Source organism: Anastrepha ludens, chromosome 3 (genome assembly GCF_028408465.1).
Source record: "Anastrepha ludens isolate Willacy chromosome 3, idAnaLude1.1, whole genome shotgun sequence".
In the NCBI taxonomy this organism is placed as follows: domain Eukaryota; kingdom Metazoa; phylum Arthropoda; class Insecta; order Diptera; family Tephritidae; genus Anastrepha; species Anastrepha ludens.
In genome coordinates this window covers 123,043,234-123,064,875 of record NC_071499.1, presented here as the reverse complement: position 1 = coordinate 123,064,875, position 21,642 = coordinate 123,043,234, and the positions used below count along the sequence as shown (strand labels likewise).

Below are 21,642 nucleotides of genomic sequence, written 5' to 3'. Positions count from 1 at the left end.
TCATCGAAAATCACTTTATTGTTTTTCAAAATATTCTCCATGAAGATCTATACTATTTTGCATGCGTTTGAACCAATTGTCGAAGCACTTTTGTCACTCTAAATGAGGTACCTCCAAAACATGCATTCTGAATGCCGCAACCGCTTTTCAGGTGTCGAAAAACGTTGACCTCTCAGTTTGTTTTTTACGTACGGGAATAAAAAGAAGTCATTCGGTGCGAGTCAGGACTATACGGCGGATGACCCATTAATTCGATGATTTGGGTGCTCAATGCGATTGGTTTTCCTAATTTCTTGCAAGACAACTGTCAAACAAATGGTTGTGTACCCCTCAGAATTTACTGTTCTGCGTTGTTCTAGTGGTACGGTTGCGACATGTCCAGTTTTTCCGAAAAAACAGGCGACCATTTGCTTGGAACAACTTTTGTTGGATTTGGCTCATCTTGAAACACCCATACAGTCGACTGCTGTTTACTTTCGGGCTCATACGCGTAAATCCATGATTCATCACCTGTCACGATGTCATAGACGTGTTTCGAAGCCCCGCGATCGTATTTTTTGAGCATTTCCTCCGACCAATCGACACGAGCCTTTTTTTGAGCGATTGAAAAATTGTGTGGGATCCAACGCGAACAAATTTTTTTGACAGTCAAATGTTTATGCAATATTGAATGCATGCTGGTCCCACTAATGCCTAAGATTGTCTCAATCTCACGATAGGTCACGTGACGATCTTGCAATATCAGTTCGCGCACAGCATCAATGGTTTTCGGAACAACAACTGATTTTGGACGACCTTCACGAAATTCGTCTTGGAGTGAACTACGACCACGATTGAATTCACCATACCATCGATAAACACTGGTCCTTGATGGAGCTTCATCGCCAAGAAATGAATTAAGTTCATCCATGCAACGATGCTGAGTTAATCCTCGTCGAATGTTGTAAAAAATAATCGCACGAAAATGTTCACGATTTAATTCCATTTTTGGACCGAGATGAATCTTTTAAGTTACTGTAAACAACACAAATAGCGCTGGTATTTCAAAACGTTCTGAGTACGTAAAAGCCAAAAAATGTCAAACTTCGCGATACAGCTGTCAGTTGCCACATGGCAACACCAGGGTTGCTAAATCCCGAAATATAAAAGGCACCCCTCGTATTAGCTCAACCACCAACCATTCCTTATACTTTATTATTTAAATTAATTTAATTAATTCTAAGAAAGGTGGCAACTCTATTAATTATAATGTCGATACTAAAGCTTTCTCAAATAGTTTTATGTAAATTAATTTAAATTTAAAGGTAAATTAATTAACTACATACATACATACATAATTGGCGCGTACACCCTTTTTGAGTGTTTGGCCGAGCTCCTCCTCCTATTTGTGGCGTGCGTCTTGATGTTGTTCCACAAATGGAGGGACCTACAGTTTCAAGTTGACTCCGAACGGCACATATTTTTTTATGAGGAGCTTTTTCATGGCAGAAATACACTCGGAGGTTTGCCATTGCCTGCCGAGGGGCGACCGCTACTAGAAAAATGTTTTTCTTAATTTTGGTGTTTCACCGAGATTCGAACCGACGCTCTCTCGGTGAATTTCGAATGGTAGTCACGCACCAACCCATTCGGCTACGGCGGTCGCATTAATTAACTACTAAATTGAATTTTATTATATCAAGTAATTGGCAACGCTATTTGAGCATCCAAATGCCGTTAAATATTTTCGGTTTGATACCTGCATATATCATATAATAATATTTTATTATAATTAACCCAAATATTCAATCCATTTAAATACTATGTTATATTATATAATATTTTCGACAAATGGCAACCCTATCCGAAAAATTAAACATTTTTTTAGATAGTATTTGAAATAAAGCATTCTCAAACTCCATTCTAGATTAATTTGTGTTTTTTTCTCTTCCTAGGTTTTCTTGATTTCGAATTTTGAAAGCTCGTGCGTTTTCGAATTCAATCGTGTGCCAAAATATCAACTCAGTCGATTAACAATCTCTCTAGTTTGATGAAGACAAATACAGTAAACTAAATTTTTGCACTCATTTAACGAAATAGTTCCGAAGGTTTCAAAGTGACAAGTAGATAATTGAAACCATTTCGAGGAGCAGTACTGCCCTCTAAGCAACTACTGCAGCTTATAGTTTTTAGTAGCTCAGTTCACTGCTACCATGTATATTATATGTGTGTCTGTGTGCGTGCATGCGATTTTGTATGGCCCACAAGGTTGTTATGCAGCCTCATATTTTGCGCCTGATTTTTTTCCACATATATTCCCTTAAATGCTTCTTCCCCTTCCCACTTTCCCCTTCCGCATGCCACTCTTCTTGTCATTCCCCTGCATCTTTCTCTTCTCAATTTGCCGGCATACAAATAATCTGAAATAAATCAAAAGCAAACCAAACCAACCAGCCGACCGTAAATGTCGAGAGTCATACGAAAAACAGTAGAAAAAATATTAGAAAAAGGAATGCTGAAAAAGGAATCAAAGAAAAATCGTTAAAAAAAATCAAAAAGTGAAAATCTACAATAAAATCAAAATTCAAATTTCAAGTATTCCTTGCTGTATTTTTTGAATTTGGGATATAAATTTTTCGTGATTCGCATTGAATATTACAAATGTTTTTGGTACAAAGAGTCCACGGTTTAAAATTATAGCATACAATTTTTCATGCAAAATAGATTTTATTACTTTTTCAATGTAATTTAAATTCATTTTAGTACTAAAATTTCAACGTACCTAGTTTTACTGAACTCCTCTTATAGATTAATACTATATTAGAAAACAAGTTTTGGTACATTTTTAGTACCCATTTTCAGTAGAAAGTTTTACGCACAATTTCAAATACTTACTTTTTCATTTTAAAAACTTTTCACTGTAAGCTTTTAAGCACCAATAACCCCTTTGTAAATAAATTTTTCTAACAAAATTTGCATATTCTTAGGATATAATTCTTAGAATATAATTTTACTTCACATTTTAACCAAACAAGTTTTAAAGTAAAGTTGTTTTATTCATCTTTCAAAACTCAATTTTAAATAAACAATTTTAGTACATAATTTATAGTAAACAATTTAACATAACTACCTTATTTGGTAGTGTTCAGTACACCTTTTGGTACTAAATTTTTAGAAGACTGTTTTGGTAAAAGATTTAACAAAAAAACATGTTAATAGTTTTTAGTACATACTTTTAGTAGAAAATTTTTAGAACATTGTTTTAGCAAAAAATTTTACATAAAAATGTTTTGGTAGATTTTGATACCAAGTTTTTAGTACAAAAGTTTTAGAACACTGTTTTAGCAACAGATTTAACATAAGGATATTTTGAGAGTTTTTAGTACAAAATTTTAGTATCCATTTTTAATAAAAAATTTTAGTTTCTGTTTTGATAAAAGATTTAACATGAAGATATTTTGGTATGTTTTAGTACACCATTTTTAGTACACTTTTTAGTATACAATTTTTGAACATGAATATATTTTGGTAATTTTTTCTACCAAGTTTTTAGTTTTTAGTACAAAACTTTTAGAACACTGTATAGTGAAACTAGTATAAAATTTTTAGAGACTATAGTAAAACATTTAATGATATTTTTATAGTTTTTAGTCAAAAAATTTTAGTACACATTTTTAGTACAAAATTTTTAGAAAATGCTTACCATAAAAAAATTTTGATAACTTTTGATGTCAAGATTTTAGTAAACTTTTTTAGTATGTACAAAATTTTTAGTACCCAGTTTTTAGTTATTTATTTTTTAACTGAATCATAATTTGCTCGTTCACTCTATCCAGCAACTGCACTCTAAGCAACTAACAGACGCACCAACAAAACAAAAAATGCCTTGGCAATATTTAGGATATTCGATCTTTTTATTATTAGTACGAAACTTTGATTTCAAAACTATAAATTTTCTTCTATTGTTTTTTTTTTGTTCATTGCAAGAGGTGCTTTCTCTGATTCTCGTTTACTTTCAACACAAGGAGTAAAATACCTAAACAAGTTTATACTTGTACTATGGCGTCAGGCCCTACAATAAGAAATTGTAAAAAGCGAACAAGGAAAGGCCAACGGAAGACTTGAAAAAGCGCGCAGTTTTATAAGATGATTCATATGTACTAGGTAGTGGTAACGTATAGTTTGTTGGCAAATGAGTAAGCATACATATACGCGCCATAAATCGAAAAATATCACACACCAATAATGGGGCATTATCTGCAGACACGAAGGTGGGTAAATTTAGTGAATATTTACAAAAAGCGCAACAAACAAAAACAAACGAAAATAAAACACAAGAAAGAGTGAAAGCGCACGTTCTAGTCCTTTCCATTTACTGTACATATGTAGCGATATTTTTTATAAGAGATATTTTACTTTGACTTTTGCTTTATATGTATTACAGGATTGAGAGCACTGTACACTACACTGTGACTCAAACGGATTTGATGTCTACTACTTGAAAGCTTCTCCAAAAGAGGCCGGTAGCACCCAGTTGGTAAATTACAATGATACCATGAGTATTACGACATTAAATATCTCTACTCAGTCTTCAATTACCTTAGATAAGATATGAATTTGATAAAGTATAAACAAAAGAATTTTTAGTGCAATGCTTGATTAGCTTGCTACCAGCCAGCAACTTAAGTTTGGTATTAAATTTTTGAGTACAAAATTTTTAGTAACTAATATTTAGCACAATATTTTCGGCACAAAATTTTAGTGCAAAATATTTAGCACAAAATTTTTAGTACAAAGTTTTTAGTACAAAATTTTTAACACAAAATTTTTAACCAAAAATGTTTAGTACACAATTTTTAGTGCAAAATATTTAAATCAAAATTTTTAGTACCAAATATTTAATACGACATTTTTAGCACAAGTGTGCTCCATTAGGTACAATCGTCTAAGCTTATCTGACCATGGAAATAACTAAATATGCATTTTATAGGTTTTGCAAAGAGTTTCACACACTCTATCATTAAAAAAATGTACGTTAACAATATTGGTTAGATGTTTGTATGTATTGTAAGTAAATAAAAATCACATATTTTGCAACTACAATATTAAACCATCTATGTAATATATATCCGTGCGTATAATGCACAAAAAACCTCCCTTATGCCATGTTACAAAAATCTACTTAAATAAATAATGGGCCTATACCGTTAAGTGATACCGATAAAGTTGTGACACTTGTTTCTGGCTCATAAAACTGTCGCATAATGATACGCTTTATTCGCATACAGACATAGAAATTAATGTGTTATACGTGTAATCAAATTGCAAACACACATACACAAGCATACATACATTCATATGTGCACACGTAATATGTACTCGTATACGCTGGCAATTCATAAAAGTGTTGGATTTTATGACTACCACCAAAAGTCTGGTAGGCAATTAAATTATGCAAAAAAGTGTTAAAGAAATGCCAACGGCTTGCTTACGTATTTGCTTTAATATTAGCATTTTGAAAAATTGCTTTTCGGCAATTCATTGTCAAAATGCTTTAAATTTTACGCAAATATTTATGCGAAATACAGGTGGGGCAGTTGAATGAAATGTTTGAATTTTTTTATTTACTTATTTATGTATTTTTATACTTGATACTACTTGACACTTGGCACTTGACATATGACACTTTTTGACCGACCATATATTTTAATTTAAACGTAATTGAGAGGAGAAAAAAAGGTTATTAGAGAAAGAAAAAAACGGTAAGTAAAAACTGTATAAAGTTTCTCATTCACTGCATGAATTAAATGATAATACATTTTAAATGGAAAGTTTAATCCAGCAATAGTTTTGATTTATTTGGTATTTCTTTGAATTGAACACTTCATAGAATTACTGAAGTGCACGCCCGTTTTTCGTAAAAGTAAATTAGTCTATAAATAACAAACTTATGAAGAAAACGTTTTAAGCTATAAATATTTCAATGCGGGTAAACAAATAAATATATTGCGTAGCTCATTTTTGTAATATTAAATGCATATAGAACAAATAAACATAAAGTGAATTTTTTGTACACATTTTTAGTACATAATTTTTAGTACAAATTTTTTAATTAAGTTTTAGTAAAAAATAAACAATTTTTATATAGGAAAAACTAAAACTATATACAATTTTTAGTACAAAACTTTAACTATAATGCTTTTATTACACAATTTATGGTACAAAACTTATTAAGTTCTTTAAATTAAAAACTTGTTAGTACACATTTTTGGTATACAACTTTTAGTACAAAATTTTTAGTACACATTTCTTAGTACATAAATTTAGGCATAAAATTTCTATTATTTTAATATTTTTTACTACAAAATATTCAGCGCGAAATTTGGAGTATACAATTTTTAGTGCAAAGCTTTTAGTTTCTTTTTAGTAGAAAATTTTTAGAATTTTACACAATTTATGGTACACACTTATTAAGTTTTTTAGTTAAAAACTCGTTAGTACACATTTTTAGTACACAACTTTTGGTTTAACATTTTTAGTACAATTTTTTATTACATAACTTTAGGCACAACATTTCTATAACTTTTATATTTTTCACTACAAAACATTCGGCGCTAAATTTTGAGTACATAATTTTTAATACAAAGCTTTTAGTTTATTTTTAGTACATAATTTTTAGAATTTTACACAATTTATGGTACAAAGTATATTAAGTTTTTTAATTGAAAACTTGTTAGTAGACAACTTTTAGTACAAAATTTTTAGTACACATTTCTTAGTACACAACTTTAGGCGCAAAATTTCAATTACTTTCATATTTTTACTACAAAAATTCGGCACCAAATTTTGAGTACATAATTTTTCGTACAAAGCTTTTAGTTTATTTTTAGTACAAATTTTTTATTACGCAACTTTTAGTACAAAATGCTTAGTACATATTTCTTAGTACTCAACTTTAGGCACAAAATTTCAATTACTTTTATGTTTTTTACTATAAAATATTCGGCGCCAAGTTTTGAGTACATAATTTTTAGTACAAAGCTTTTAGTTTATTTTTAGTACTCAATTTTGCATACAAAATTTTTAGAATAAGTTTTAAAAACCACACAGAAAACTTTTACATAAAAATATTTTAAATATTTTTTTCTATGATGAGTTCAAAAGCTAATAAGTGCACGAAGCAGTATATCATAAGGGTTTTTTTTTAATATTTATATTTTTAGATAAGAAATTTTTACATTTTTCTAAGGAAAGTTGTTTTGAAAAAAAAAGGTGGTAATGTAAAAGTAATTTTGAAAGAAAAATGGTGTTCTACTTGTCCTGCCAATTATGCAAATTTTTTTGCAATTTAATTTTTGATAATTTTTTAATTAAACACATCACACACATTTTTTAGACTAAATTCTCGTTCTATTCCTGTTTGTCACTTCAGATATGAGATTGAATAAGTAGGTGCAAAAATACTAAAATTGAAAATATTACATTTTTATTTTATTTAAATGCTGACAGAAATACTTGAAACACATAAATATTTGTGTTCTATAAATGCCTTAAAAATAAAATTTTCTCATTTCCATCCAAGTGACCCAATGCCTTATACATACAAGTATATTAGCAATATTATTTGCTCAATTTTCTACCAGCTACGGGACCTTTTTTCTTACTCGGCTTCCGACCATCCTTATCAGATATTAAGCCCCTCGCACAGGATGAGCTAAATTGAGTTAAATCGCATGGAAAGTGTTCGACAGTGAGCAGCGAGAATTTGATAGCAACAACAATAGCAACTAACTATGCTGTTACAATAATAATGCTGACAACAATAACGATAAAACAGATAACATAAAAACAAAACAAAGTACATACTATGTATTCAGTGAGTGAGAAAATAAACAGTTATTGTTTACGGTGCACTGATTAGTAGGAGTGAAAGAGTTGAGAGCATGGGAAATATGTATGTGTGGGAATGTTTGGTAGGGTTTAAGGCGGCTTACGGTAAAAATATTAAGAGAAAAGAGGGGATAATGCTTGAAAACATAAAATTTTATTAAATAATAAAATCCGAAAAGGTAATAGAAAAAGGTTATGAGTAGAAATGTTGATAATTGGCCTGATGTACGAAATTAGAGCAGTTGTGTACTAGTCTCTGAGTACTGTTATTTTACTTGGAATTATTTTCCCCTATCAGGCTTTTAAAGTATGTAGTGCAAAATTCTACATACAAATTGGCACATATTCGTATATAAACTCACAAACATGCACATGCAAACTTACGCACACACACATACATAGAGTATATACAGTGAATCAAAAAAGTTTAAGTACACTTAAGTTTTGTTCAAAAGTTTACTAAAATAATTTTTATTTTTAAATATAAACATAAACTTTTGGCATGTAGTGTAAAAAGAAAATATTGTTAACTTAGTTTCACTCCTTTCACCTCTCTCACTGTTGTGAGTTGAAGAATAATTGTCGTAAAGGAGAGAGAGAGAGCTAAAACAGCCAAAAAAGTTTACGTACGTTGTTATTTTTTCGTTGTTTCTTTTTCCAAAACTTACAGTTTTTCTCCGTTATTTCTTATTATCGCTCAAATGATCATAGTTGATAGTATTTTGAGGCAAATGGTATGTATAACTATTAATAGTTTTGTGTTTATGGTGACAGTTAACGTATATGATGGGTCGCGGGTGTGAAATATCAGTCTATTTGCGTAAAGTGACTATAAAATTATATTTAGAAAAAAATCTTTGCGTGAAATCGGCAAAATTATCGGTAAATCACATTCCAGCGTGCAAGGAGTAATTAATTCTTATATAAACTCTGGAAATATTCGGCCAAAACCGCGATCCGGCCAGCCAAAAAAAGTCTCACAGAGAGACGAGCGCCGAATCTTAGAATCAATAAGTTCTAATCCCAGAAAATCTGCGGTGGAAATACAGGAAGAGGTCCAGCAAAGCGTTGGAATAAGCGTCAACCCACAAACTGTTCGAAATGTACTCCATAAGGCTGGGTACAATGGTCGAACACCGCGTAAAAAGCCTTTTATATCTAAAGTAAATAAAAAAAGGGGATTACCTTCGCTAAAGACTATTTGAACAAGCCCGAATCATTTTGGAGCAACGTAATTTTTAGTGATGAGTCTAAATATAATTTGTTTGGTCCAGATGGACCCGTAAAAGTTTGGAGAAAACCAAATAAACAGATGAAAGTGAAAAATTTGGTACCCACAGTGAAACACGGTGGCGGTAACATTATGGTTTGGGGCTGTATGGCAGAAGTTGGTGTTGGAAAGCTTGTGTTTGTTGACAATGTAATGGATAAGCACATCTACCTAAAAATCCTGAGAGAAAATCTTGAGACGAGTGCGACACAATTGGGGTTTGAAAAAAATGGGTTCTTGTTTCAACAAGACAATGACCCGAAACACACGTCATATTTGGTCAGAGAGTGGCTTCTATATAACTGCAAGCAACTACATACACCACCGCAGTCCCCGGATCTAAATCCTATCGAGCACATCTGAGATCTGCTCGAAAAACGAATACGTAAACACACAATTACTTCGAAGGAATCCCTAAAGAAGTCTTTATCGACTGAGTGGATGAAAATAACCCAAAATGATACCGGAAACTTAGTGAAGAGCATGCGGCGGCGCTTACAAGCAGTTATCGATGCCGGGGGAGGGCCAACGAAATACTAATAACACTTAACCTATAAGAATTTTCAAATGTTTTTAATATTTTCGGTTAAGTGTACGAAAACTTATTTGACGTGCTCTCAGAACTTTTTTTCATTTTTGTATAGCTATTTCTATGTTTTAAGTTCGTAACCCATGAAAAGGCTTATTTTGTGTTCTTTAACCTTTAAATATATTATATCTATTGCGAAGAATAAATTTTATTTTTAGATTGTATGATGGAGTTTTTATTGATAATTTTCTAAAATTTCAGGTGTACTTAAACTTTTTTGACTCACTGTATGTCGTTTTGTATGTGATATCATACGTTGATACAAAAAAAAATCATTTTTTCCCCTGACCACTATGTCCACAAAATTGCCAACAGGCACTTAACTGGCTGTTGGTCAATTGAAGAGGCTAACTTTCGACACTGGAAACAGGTAAAGAGGCCAAACAACAACCGGGGGTTAAAGCATCGTTTCAAATGTGTCAAACAGAGGAGAGCTCACACGCACGACATACGTACTATGGCACAAGCGTAAAGCAGACGTATCGAAAGTAGCACAATGTGAACGCAAAGCGAAAAAAGTGGGGGAAATGAACGAAGATGTACATGGAAAATGGAATAAGTGATGGAAAACGATTGAGTTTGGAAAAGTGCAGTGGCACAAAAGTAAAATAAATATAAATAGTTAAAGAGTTTTATGATTCAGAAATACGAGGAGTAGCACAAAATTGTATTGTGAAAGTTTAGAACAAAAATGAAAACAACAATGGTTTAGAGTAAGTCTCTAATTAAATAAGATTTAATAAAAAATTTCGTACTAAAAAGTGTACTAAAAAATTAACATAAATGGTTTCTGAACGAAATTAATGCTGGTTATCAGTATATCTTATGTTAGTTGCTTAATCAGGCAGAAAAAATGTAAGCATTGATTTAGCAATATACTAATTATTTGTGCTAAAATTTTGTGTAGTAAATATTTTTGTACTAAAACTTTTAGTACAAAAATTCTTTAATAGTAGGCAGACCTTTAGCATTGAAATAGCGAAATACTAATTTTTTGTACTAAAACTTTTTGTACTAAAATGTTGCATTAAGCATATTTGTACTAGAATTTGTAGTATAGGACTACACAAACTTTTGTACTAAAATTTGTTGTACTAAAAAATGTTGTACTAACATTTTCAGTACTAAACTTTTTAGTACCAAATCGGACTAAATTTTGCTACAGTAATCCTTACAGCACATTATAAAGTTATATTAATTATTACTGTGTATTTATTAATTGTTTGCAATACAAATATTAGTACTAAAATTTACAATAATTTATTAAACTTTTTAGCACTCCAATTTAGTATAAACTCCAGATTGTTAACGATAATTGCTCTCTGTAGATTCCTCCGAAATAGAATACAATAAATTTACATAAAGAAAACATTTTTGAAAAATTTCAGCTCCTTTTTTCTCCAATTTTCACACTGTTTCAGTGGTGCCGGCAAATGTCAAAGGCATTAGAGCAACAGCTTGCCTTGATGATACCGAAAAAAAACACGTTGCCTGAAATGGCAAGAAGACAACAAAGTAACTGCAACAACAACAAATCCAACTTAAAAGGGCAAACTCAAACAGCAGCTAAAGCAAACACACCAACACAAACGCCTGAAAATATGCCAAGTAAACATGCACTCACATGCCCCGCAAAAGAGATTTGGTGATAATACATTAAAGTATGTAAGTAGATGTGTGTGAAAAATTGCGTGTATATATGTACGTGACTACATATAACACATACGTGTACATGCATAGACTGTCGTACTCATACACACACACATATGTATGTGCATATGCATTTATGTACAAATATTTTGCCTACCTACCTGTTGGAAAATTGCTATTTTCTCAAACTAGAACAACAAACTAGGAATTCATATAAAAAACTGAAAAAATCTCTACTCTGAATACAAAAGCGGACAAACAAACTATGTTTGGCGTCCGGTATCCGCTTGCTCTCGATATGGCAACCGACACACGACCTGCACAGCATAACAGTCAAACGTCAATTGTCGTGAGCGTCCGACAAAGCGGCTACGCAACCAACCAACCAACAAACAGCACAATCGAGAAGTTGCCTGTCATGTCAAAGCAACTACTGGAAAGTCAACAAAAGCAAAATTGGCAGCACTGAGAGTGTTGAAAGAAAGCGGGAAAGAAAGGAGAGAATATCCCTAAAAAGTAAAGAGCAGTAGAAGAGAATCTAGTGTACTTTAAATCCATTAGGTGCTTAAATTTAGCGCCAAACAGGGTATATCTGATGGGATTTATTCACAGCTTCCTTGAGCAACCTCTTCAAATTCTTGCCTATCGCTGTCATTCTCCTTCTCTACAAAAATTTCATATTTATATTTCATGAAACTGCGGGAAATTTCTACTCGAATATTGTTTTTATTATTTTTGTTGTTGCCACTGAGGGCGCACATATGTATGTGTTTGTGCTTGTATGTGCGCTAGTGGGTGCATGTATAGGTTGGTTGATGGTGAAGTTTCACCTCCAACGTTGTTTGTTTAAGTATTTACTGTTGGTTATTAATTATTAAAGAAAAAGTAGCGCACGCAGTAAAAAAAAAACAATACGCACTCATTGGACAGCAAATGACCCAGTGTAAAATTATATGACTATTTTTCGAAATTGTTGCTTTTCGCTTTTGGTATTAATTCTCAATTGAATCAAATTTTGAAGTTTGAGCAATCAGATTGCTGCTTCACTCAGACAGTTGCCTATGTGACCTCTCTTAGTCAGAGACCAGATTAATTAAGGAATTGCTTATGCAACTCTCGGATGAAAAATTTACAATCCTAAGCAGGTTTTTGAATTTTTTCATTCAACTCTTATATCAAACGGTGAAGAAAATATATTAATTCTTTCTGATAAATGACATTCTAATACGAGCGCAAAAATTTGGAAAACTTCACAGATAGCCAGGAATCGTTTTTACTTACCTAATCCAGCATCCTCCTTCGGGAGTGTTATCCAGAAATTTGCTCAAATGTGCGTTCTTTGCCAACACTCATACTAAGCAGCCTTGCATAAATCCCTTTCCCCATTTACAAGTGCCAAGCACCAGTTCGCTAATAAACTAAAAAACGCACACAAATGGAGGGACCTACAATTTTAAGCCGACTCCGAAGGTAAAGGGTGTTTTTTTATGTATAGCTTTTTCATGGCAGAAATACGCTCGGAGATTTGCCATTGGCTGCCGAGGGGCGACCACTATTAGAAAAAAACTTTCTCTGTCATTTTTCTGTCTCATGCAAGGAGATTCCAACCTATGCACTCCGGAATGGTAGTCACGCACCCCATTCGGCTAGGACGGGTGGCAGAGTATGAAAAAACCAATGCAACCGTCCCACGACAAGGTCGTATAACTGTTGCTTCACACACACACACAGCTAACGGCCTTGAATCGTTGTTACTAACTAGCGTCGCAACTAATTAACTCAAGAAAGCGCCTCTAATTTGCCAAGGCAAATGTTATTACCCTTTTAAGAATGATAAAATCATAAAAAATCTTTGATAATGACCTCCCTACATTGACAATCCGATAAGATTAAGTAAATCATATATGGCAGTCGTAAATCAAATTTGATTTAAAAAGCTGTGCGGTTGACGCACTTTAAGCTGAAATAAAAATCAGTTGGAGCTGCAAGGAACCTCAAGCGCAATGTGTAAGGTGCAAAACTTTTGCCGTATATTGGTTTTCGTGGCAGCGTCTTTAGGACCACAACCAACTTGGCAGGTATTTGTAATTACAAAAACCAGATTATTTGGAAAACAACTGTTTACTAAATAACGGCAATCTAGTGCTGAGCTTTTAATCATCCCTATCAGCATTACTATTTATACATCCATACATTTCCTCCCCCTCTTTCAGCTTTCTCTACCCACCGACTCGACTTATCATGCAGGTATTGTTGAGTTAACAGCAGCGCCGGGCAAAGGTAGCGCCAAAGCAGGTGATACACTACCGCGCATGAAAAGCATAATTGAATCGAATAGCACCAGAGATTTGGATATATTAGTATTTCCCGAGTATGTGCTGAACGATCACCATTTTCGCACTTTTGTGCCCGATCCGGCACTAAAGATTGCACCTTGCGAAATTCCGAATTATGACATTTTTCTCATCGAATTATCCTGCGCTGCCCGTTCGCGTAAACTCTATTTGGTTATCAACCTAACGGAGAAGGTTTTTTGTGCAAATGACACCACAGCAGTGGGACGTTGTGATCCAAGTGGCCTTAATACGTACAACACCAATGTAGTTTTCGATCGTCAAGGACGTGTAATATCGCGCTATCGCAAGTCCCACCTCTATGGTTACGAATGGTACAGTACGAATGTGTTGCCTCAACCGCAGCTTGCAACATTCACCACCGATTTCGGTGTCACTTTTGGTCATTTTATATGCTTCGATATGCTCTACTGGAATCCCGCAGAAGTGTTGGTACGAGAAAGTGGCATTACAGATATTATCTATCCAACTTATTGGTTCAACGAGCTGCCATTTCTTACTGCCGTACAACTACAAGAGGGCTGGGCATTCGCCAACGATGTTAACTTGCTTGCTGCTGACGCCAGCAAACCTAGTGGACAAACTAGTGGTTCAGGCATTTATGCTGGTCGCTTGGGACGGCTTGAAGCGGTCATCTACGAGCAAGCGACCACACAGCTACTCACCGCTAGAGTACCCAAACGCGCCTATCGAGATACCTACCAAGTGCCACCAATCATACAACCCATCTTTGTGCCACAAGTCACAACACCACGTCTCACCAAACTCGATCTGCTGCGCGACTATAATGTGGATATGTTTAAGACGCAACTGCTTGCAGCCGACTTTGCGGCGACCAATCAAACACTTTGCTATGATAGTCAATTCTGCTGCCACTTCCAGGCTGCACGCACTTTGGTAAGCAACTCAACTACTCATGCGACTTATCGCTATCGTCTGGCGGCTTACAGCGGCTCGCATGCCACACACCAACGCGTTGATCCGGCAGCTTTGAAGATCTGTGCTGTGCTCGCTTGCACCAATAATCAGTTGTACAGTTGTGGTCATATCTTCCCCACCAATGTAACGGTGGCAAACAAATACTATTTTAACGCGTTGAAGGTGAGCGCCTCCTTTGCGCACGCGCCACGACGTCTCATTATGCCGTCCAGTGTGGATGGTGCTATGTTGCCGCTGCCTGTGCACACGTACGAATGGCAGGAGTTTGAAAGGTAGTACTGGCATTTGAAATATATAAAATGTGTAACAAAAACAAAATAACAATCGTATTGTATAATTTGCTAACTTAGCAACAACGCCACTGCCATCTCCATTAGCTTGACTTATCCGAAGTTGGACATACTGACCTTTGGCATTTGGGGCAACTACTATTCCGAGGAGATGAGCTCACATAACTTTGATCCTGTGTGGCAACCAACACAGCAAACGAGTTCTGCCGCTTCATTTGTGTGTGCACTGCCGCTTTTAGCTGCATTAGTGCTGGTAATTTTTATCAAGCAATTCTAGATTGGCATGCAAGCCATAAACTTCCGAGAAGGTCTGCGTGCGAATACAAAGAAAATGGAATACAAAAAATGTTTTAATACTTTGTCAATGTTTATATTATATTTTTTATTACAAACCCTAAAAATATGCAGATTCAGGCGTGGAAACAAAAAGTCACGCTTAATATTAGCTTGTGCCACATTTTTTGTTGACTGAAGACCAACATCATTGAGTAGATTAAGAAACAGATTGTCAGAAAGAAAGTAAATAAAAAGAACTGTAATCAAAAAGAAAGATTTATGATTGATAAGATTATTCGAGTACAGGAGCGGAGTAAGGCAAAGTAAGTGAGTTTGGCGCTATGTTCCACACTGGAACTCTAGGAATTTATAATGATGATGAACTGAGTTGGGGGAATTACTCAATAAGCGGGATGGGATTTGTAAGTTTCAAACTTGATAAAAAAACAACACTGTTTTTGTTGACACAAATAAGCCTTAAATATTCTGCAAAAACTGTCCGAAAAAATCAACGTTACTAGACGCTATTGCAATCCAATTGCTTCCGCATTACATGTCAGTGTCTATACAGCTATTTTTTTAAAGTATTTGAAATTTTAAAAATTGTTTTCCTATTTTATTACAGGAATCAGTTCATATTCCAACATAAGCCATAGAAGTCAAAGTCTGAAATTAAAAAAAAAATTACAAAAAATCGTCAAAATTCCCATGTCAAAGTACCATGTCAAAAATTGTAAACAGATTTTTCAGAATTTTTTTGTGCATGCAGTTTTGTAGCTTAATAAATTCTGTTATAACATAATGCAAGTTTCAAGTAGCTACTTTTCACTGTTTAGAAGTTATTTGGTTTTTCGTTGAACGCCTTGCGCATTTTCTCCATAGCAATACAAATTTCGAACGACAAAACGAATTGTCTGGAGTGAATGCTCAGCAAAAAGCTTCATTACTGCTAAATGCTTAATCGCAGCCTTTTAAAATCTATATTCTATTGCACAAAAATTTAATGAGCTACAAAACTGTTTACCAGAAAAATTGCTACAAAATCCGTTTTAAGTTTTCAAAATTTTAATGAAGTTTTATCGATTTTTTCTTAAGTTTTTCAAAAAGTCTAATAGTTGGATTTAAATTTGTTTTCTAAGACCATAATTTGTGTGTTCAGACGGCTCATCCCATTGTGATTAAATTTTTGTAACATTTTTTTTTTTCTTAATATTACAATAATTAAATTTCAAAATAAATAGTAGTAGTAGTAGTAGTATTTATTACAAATAAAGGTCTTGTATATTTTACCTTTATTTATATACAAGACCTTTATTTGTAATAAATACTACTACTACTACTACTATTCTGTGTTCTTACAATAAATACAAAAAAATAAAAACAAAAATGTCGTACGATTTTTGTCAACACTCACTGTATATACCATCTGCCAAAAAAGTACTCCATTTTAAAGGAATTTCAAAAATTAAAAAAAAAAACAACTTTGTACAGTTTTTGTTAAAACTCACTGTAGTTATATACAATCTGTCAAAAAAGTACTCCATTTTAACGGAATTTCAAAATTAATAAAAGTTGGTTATAGTATGCAAGCAAAACTTTTATTTGGATGTATGAGAAATTGGAGATTTAAACTGGTTTTCTTAGAACGTATTCTGTGTTCTTACAATAAATATTAAAAAAAAAAATCGTTGTACACCCACTTTATATACAATCTGTCAAAAAAGTACTCCATTTTGACGGAATTGCAAAATTAATAAAAATGGGTTATATGGAAACAAACAAATTATTAGGACTTTAATAAACATTGTAAAGTTTCTCCTCTCCTTGTTTGAAAAGGCTAGATTTGTGCAACAAAAAATCAAGTATTTTGCACCACAATAACAAGATTATCATTATGAACGAAAATCTAGTCTATTTACTATTTACTATTTAATAGTGCTCCCACTAACTTTTTTCTCTAGCCGAAACTCAAATTACCACTTTCGAGGCACCCATTTACAGTCTATAGAAGTCATAGAAGAGAATTCACGCCGTAAGCTGAAGCAGTTTACGGAAAATGTGTTCGAAAAATGTTTCAGTGATTGGATTTTTCGATGTCATATGTGCGTTTTGTTTGAAGGCACCCACTTTGAAGCCAACGCAATGAATTTGCATTTTTTTTTTATTTGCTTCCATAAAATATTACAACTGTCGTTAAACAATTAGTAATTTAATTTACAATGAGATGGAATGGGAGTTATATTGAAGGGCCAATGCCCTCAAGCTCATTTAGAAAAAATATTCCCAGCATTTAAAAAAAGTGACGAACAAATAATAACAAATACGTTTAGTTGATAACTAACTACATAGATTTCCCAAGATCTGTTGGTGTTTGATGTTTAAGACGACTTTGTGTAGATTTCTCTTTATTTGGGAGTCTTCTCTTTATAGCATTTGTGTTCGTCAATAGTCGACTTATGTGTCTTCTACTAGCACCTTTGTATTGTCTCGTCAGTAGTAGCGATATCGCGATGAATATGTGTATTTAACTGAGCTATTCTCAGCCCCCATTTCTGGAATTTGAGCAATAAAGAGATCCTGAGCATAGACATGTCAGAAGATGCATATCTTGTAGGATACGCGGCCGATATAGCGGATGCCAGGAGGAAGCTGAACTAAGTCATGTTTAGGACCCAATTTTGGCATGAGGCCCATGGCCTGAAGCACGCCAAACATAAGAACAAAGTAGTACTGATGACACGAGGTAGCATGCCACTCGAAATCAGCATGCAACTATTCGACACATCCCTAGTAACCCAAAAAGCGGTGGTCGATTGCAGGCTTTCACGCCACCACTAATGCCGCGAAACGGAGATGTCAAACCGTTCAGCTGTGCCAAAGCCGGTGGAACACTGAATCGAGTGGCAGATGGACGACGAAACTGATTCCTACAATAAGCAAATGGGCTCAAAAGAACTTCGAGGAAGTGGGATATTTCATGACTCAGTTTCCCTGGAGTCACGGATTCTTTCAGAAATATCTATGGCGCATGGGTAAGGTAAGTGACCCCAGGCGCATATGCTGCAAAGCAAATAGTCCGTGAGCCAGGTGCTAATTTTTGTCAGTCATTTCCTCTCAGTCGATAATTCGTAAAATGCCTCAGATATCTGCATTATGAAGCGTTGTGAACGTCAGCTGCGGCTCCGAGGGTGGGTTGAGCAGTTATAGCCACCCTCGCACGTAAAAAAAAAAAATATTTTTAGTCATTTCCTCCCGATTAAAACATTGATCAAATTAAAGTTAGACTAATATTTTGAAGAAATAAAATTGTCAGCTGATTATAAAGTGGTGGATTATACGTCAGCTGGTCACACAAATATGCAAAAAAACAAAATTTTTTCAGTGATTTCCTCCCAAACGAAAATTTATCAGATGATAGTTTATGTATTGTTTTTAATAAATAAATAAGTCAGCTGGCTATATGTAGGTGGAATGTGCGTCAGCTGATGCCCTGAAGGTGTAACTTAGGAGCTAGTCGGAAACATTTATAGCCTAAGTAAATGTATCAGCTGCCGAGTTTTCCCCCAACATACTGGCAGCTGATTTGTTTTATTACTTACAGGATCATTTCAACAATCCGTACAAACATTTTTTTTCGGGAGGAAATGACGTACTTGAAGTTATTCAACATTACATTTAATGTGCAAACTGAAATGTATAATTTTATGGCAATGTTTCGATTAAATCAAATTTTTTATGGGAACTTTCCGATTCTTAAGAATAGAAATAAATAAATATTTTGTTAAGCAAATCAACTAATTTATAAATTTTCAGTACTTAAATTAATAATGTTTAAGATTTAATACAAAAAGTTATTTAATTATGTTTGGTAATTTAATCATTTTCATTTTCGCTTCTGCTCATCTTTCTTCTCTTTCTGACTCACTGTCAGTTTGCACAAATCATTTGCAATACTTTTTTTGAAATGTTTCCAATTTTTGCAATTTGTGCAAACAGAGCAAAAGTCATTATCATTGCCTTTGATAGATACATTTTCCCATCGATTAAAGACAAGCATAAACTTCGAGGTATGGAACAAGTAAACTTCCGTATCGATGGTCCAGATCAAGTGCGAAAAAAAGATTTTTCAATTGAGTTAAAAAATACCAACTTTAAAGAAGCACTTGTACAGTTTTTTATTGAAAATTGGGAAGAAAATTATATGATATTAATAATAAAATAATTTATGTCAATGCTGACGATTGTTTTAAGTACGTAGTTACTGATTCCAAAGTGGTAAAAACGGTAGAAAAAACACTTTCGTGTCGAGCTCACGAAGAAGCCGACACAAAAATAATTTTCCACGTTTGCCAGTTAGATTTTAATGCTAATGTAACGATTCGTTGCTCGGATACTGACGTATTAATAATTATGTTAGCCAATATGGATAATATTGCAGAAGATATCCAAATTTGTATGGAAATCGGAAATCGTCGGAAAAAATCAAAGATTTATCAACATAACAGAATTACATATAGCATTAGGAGTAAATTTAAGTGCAGCGCTTCCTGCATTTCACGCATTCACAGGATGCGATTACAACCCGGCCTTTTTTAAGAAGGGCAAAAACCGCCCATTTTCAATAATGTCAAAATCTGAAGAATTCACTGAATGTTTCATCCAATTGTCACAACCATCTGAGAAGAGACTTGACTTTTTTGACAAAATACAAGAGTTTGTATGTAATGTATATGGTTTGAAACGATTAAAGTTTATAAATGAGGCGAGAGTAGCATTGTTTCAAAAGACATACAAATTTCTTGATAATGACAATTCGTTTCGATTACCTAAGAAAGTTATTGATGGCTCATCTCTTCCGCCGTGCAAAACGGAATTATATAATCATTTTCTAAGGACGTGTTATAAATATTTCGAAAATTTGGTCTCAAGCACACCTGAAAGTACCAACTGTCAATGAGCCTTCTGATGGCTGGGTAGAAATAAATAACAGATATGAATTCATTTGGTTTTCTGGTACTCAGTTACCAACATCCATTGATCAAATAACTCAATCAGAAGAAGGTAAACATTTTTTTTTAATTTTATTTTTTTTTTAAACATGTATCCTAAATTAGTTTTTGTATTTTTAAACAGATGACGATAATGAAGACATGGTGGAAAACAGCTCTGACAGCGACTCTGACAGTGAGTCAGAAAGAGAAGAAAGTGAGATGAGCAGAAGCGAAAATGATTAAATTACCAAACATAATTAAATAACTTTTTGTATTAAATCTTAAACATTATTAATTTAAGTACTGAAAATTTATAAATTAGTTGATTTGCTTAACAAAATATTTATTTATTTCTATTCTTAAGAATCGGAAAGTTCCCATAAAAAATTTGATTTAATCGAAACATTGCTATAAAATTATACATTTCAGTTTGCACATTAAATGTAATGTTGAATAACTTCAAGTACGTCATTTCCTCCCGAAAAAAATGTTTGTACGGATTGTTGAAATGATCCTGTAAGTAATAAAACAAATCAGCTGCCAGTATGTTGGGGGAAAACTCGTCAGCTGATACATTTACTTAGGCTATAAATGTTTCCGACTAGCTCCTAAGTTACACCTTCAGGGCATCAGCTGACGCACATTCCACCTACATATAGCCAGCTGACTTAGTTATTTATTAAAAACAATACATAAACTATCATCTGATAAATTTTCGTTTGGGAGGAAATCACTGAAAATTTTTTTTTTTTGCATATTTGTGTGACCAGCTGACGTATAATCCACCACTTTATAATCAGCTGACAATTTTATTTCTTCAAAATATTAGTCTAACTTTAATTTGATCAATGTTTTAATCGGGAGGAAATGACTAAAAATATATTTTTTTTTTACGTGCGAGGGTGGCTATAACTGCTCAACCCACCCTCGGAGCCGCAGCTGACGTTCACAACGCTTCATAATGCAACTATCTGAGGTAGTTTACGAATTATCAACTGAGAGGAACTTGGTCGTGAAAATCTGTCGCTGGCTTACGGACTAAAAGAGCAATGACGCCGAACACACATTTTTTAGTTGTGACAGATGGCTCGAGGAAAGAAAGCAGTAAAATACTTGAACGTGACAGCTGGAATGCGGTTAAAAGATACTTGAAGACGAATTACGGAGAAAAAAGGTAGATCTCGACAAAGCTAAGTCTCACCGACAGAGACATAAGAAGACGAGCTGGAAGCTGGCTACAAACTTGGTGGGCCCAGACTTGGGTAAATAGAACAAGTAGGTTTTCGAAAAATTTTAATATTGTCGATAGCAAACTGATTGGTCGATATGATGGCGCTAGTGTAGCGTTTTTTTTTTTTTTGTTTTTGGTTTTTTTTTATCATGTAAACGCGCCTTAAACCTTCACTGTTTATTC

General features: G+C 33.7%; 1 protein-coding gene across 1 annotated transcript; it reads left to right on the top strand.

Moving 5' to 3' along the window:
- Positions 1–13,355: 13,355 nt before the first annotated feature.
- LOC128856743 (vanin-like protein 1) lies at positions 13,356–15,496 on the top strand. The gene is made up of 3 exons (XM_054092059.1): positions 13,356–13,456; positions 13,592–14,943; positions 15,022–15,496. The coding sequence occupies exons 1-3, from the start codon at positions 13,382–13,384 to the stop codon at positions 15,236–15,238; spliced, it is 1,644 nt and encodes a 547-aa protein (XP_053948034.1). The 5' UTR covers positions 13,356–13,381; the 3' UTR covers positions 15,239–15,496.
- The last annotated feature ends 6,146 nt before the right edge of the window (positions 15,497–21,642 follow it).

What these genes read in the sequence shown, in the direction of transcription:
- LOC128856743 (XM_054092059.1), top strand. Translation starts at nt 13,382, where the DNA reads ATGTGTAAGGTGCAAAACTTTTGCCGTATATTGGTTTTCGTGGCAGCG. An exon ending in GACCACAACCAACTTGGCAG is followed by an intron (nt 13,457 to 13,591) that starts GTATTTGTAATT and finishes CCCCTCTTTCAG; the next exon opens with CTTTCTCTACCCACCGACTC. An exon ending in GAATGGCAGGAGTTTGAAAG is followed by an intron (nt 14,944 to 15,021) that starts GTAGTACTGGCA and finishes TTGCTAACTTAG; the next exon opens with CAACAACGCCACTGCCATCT.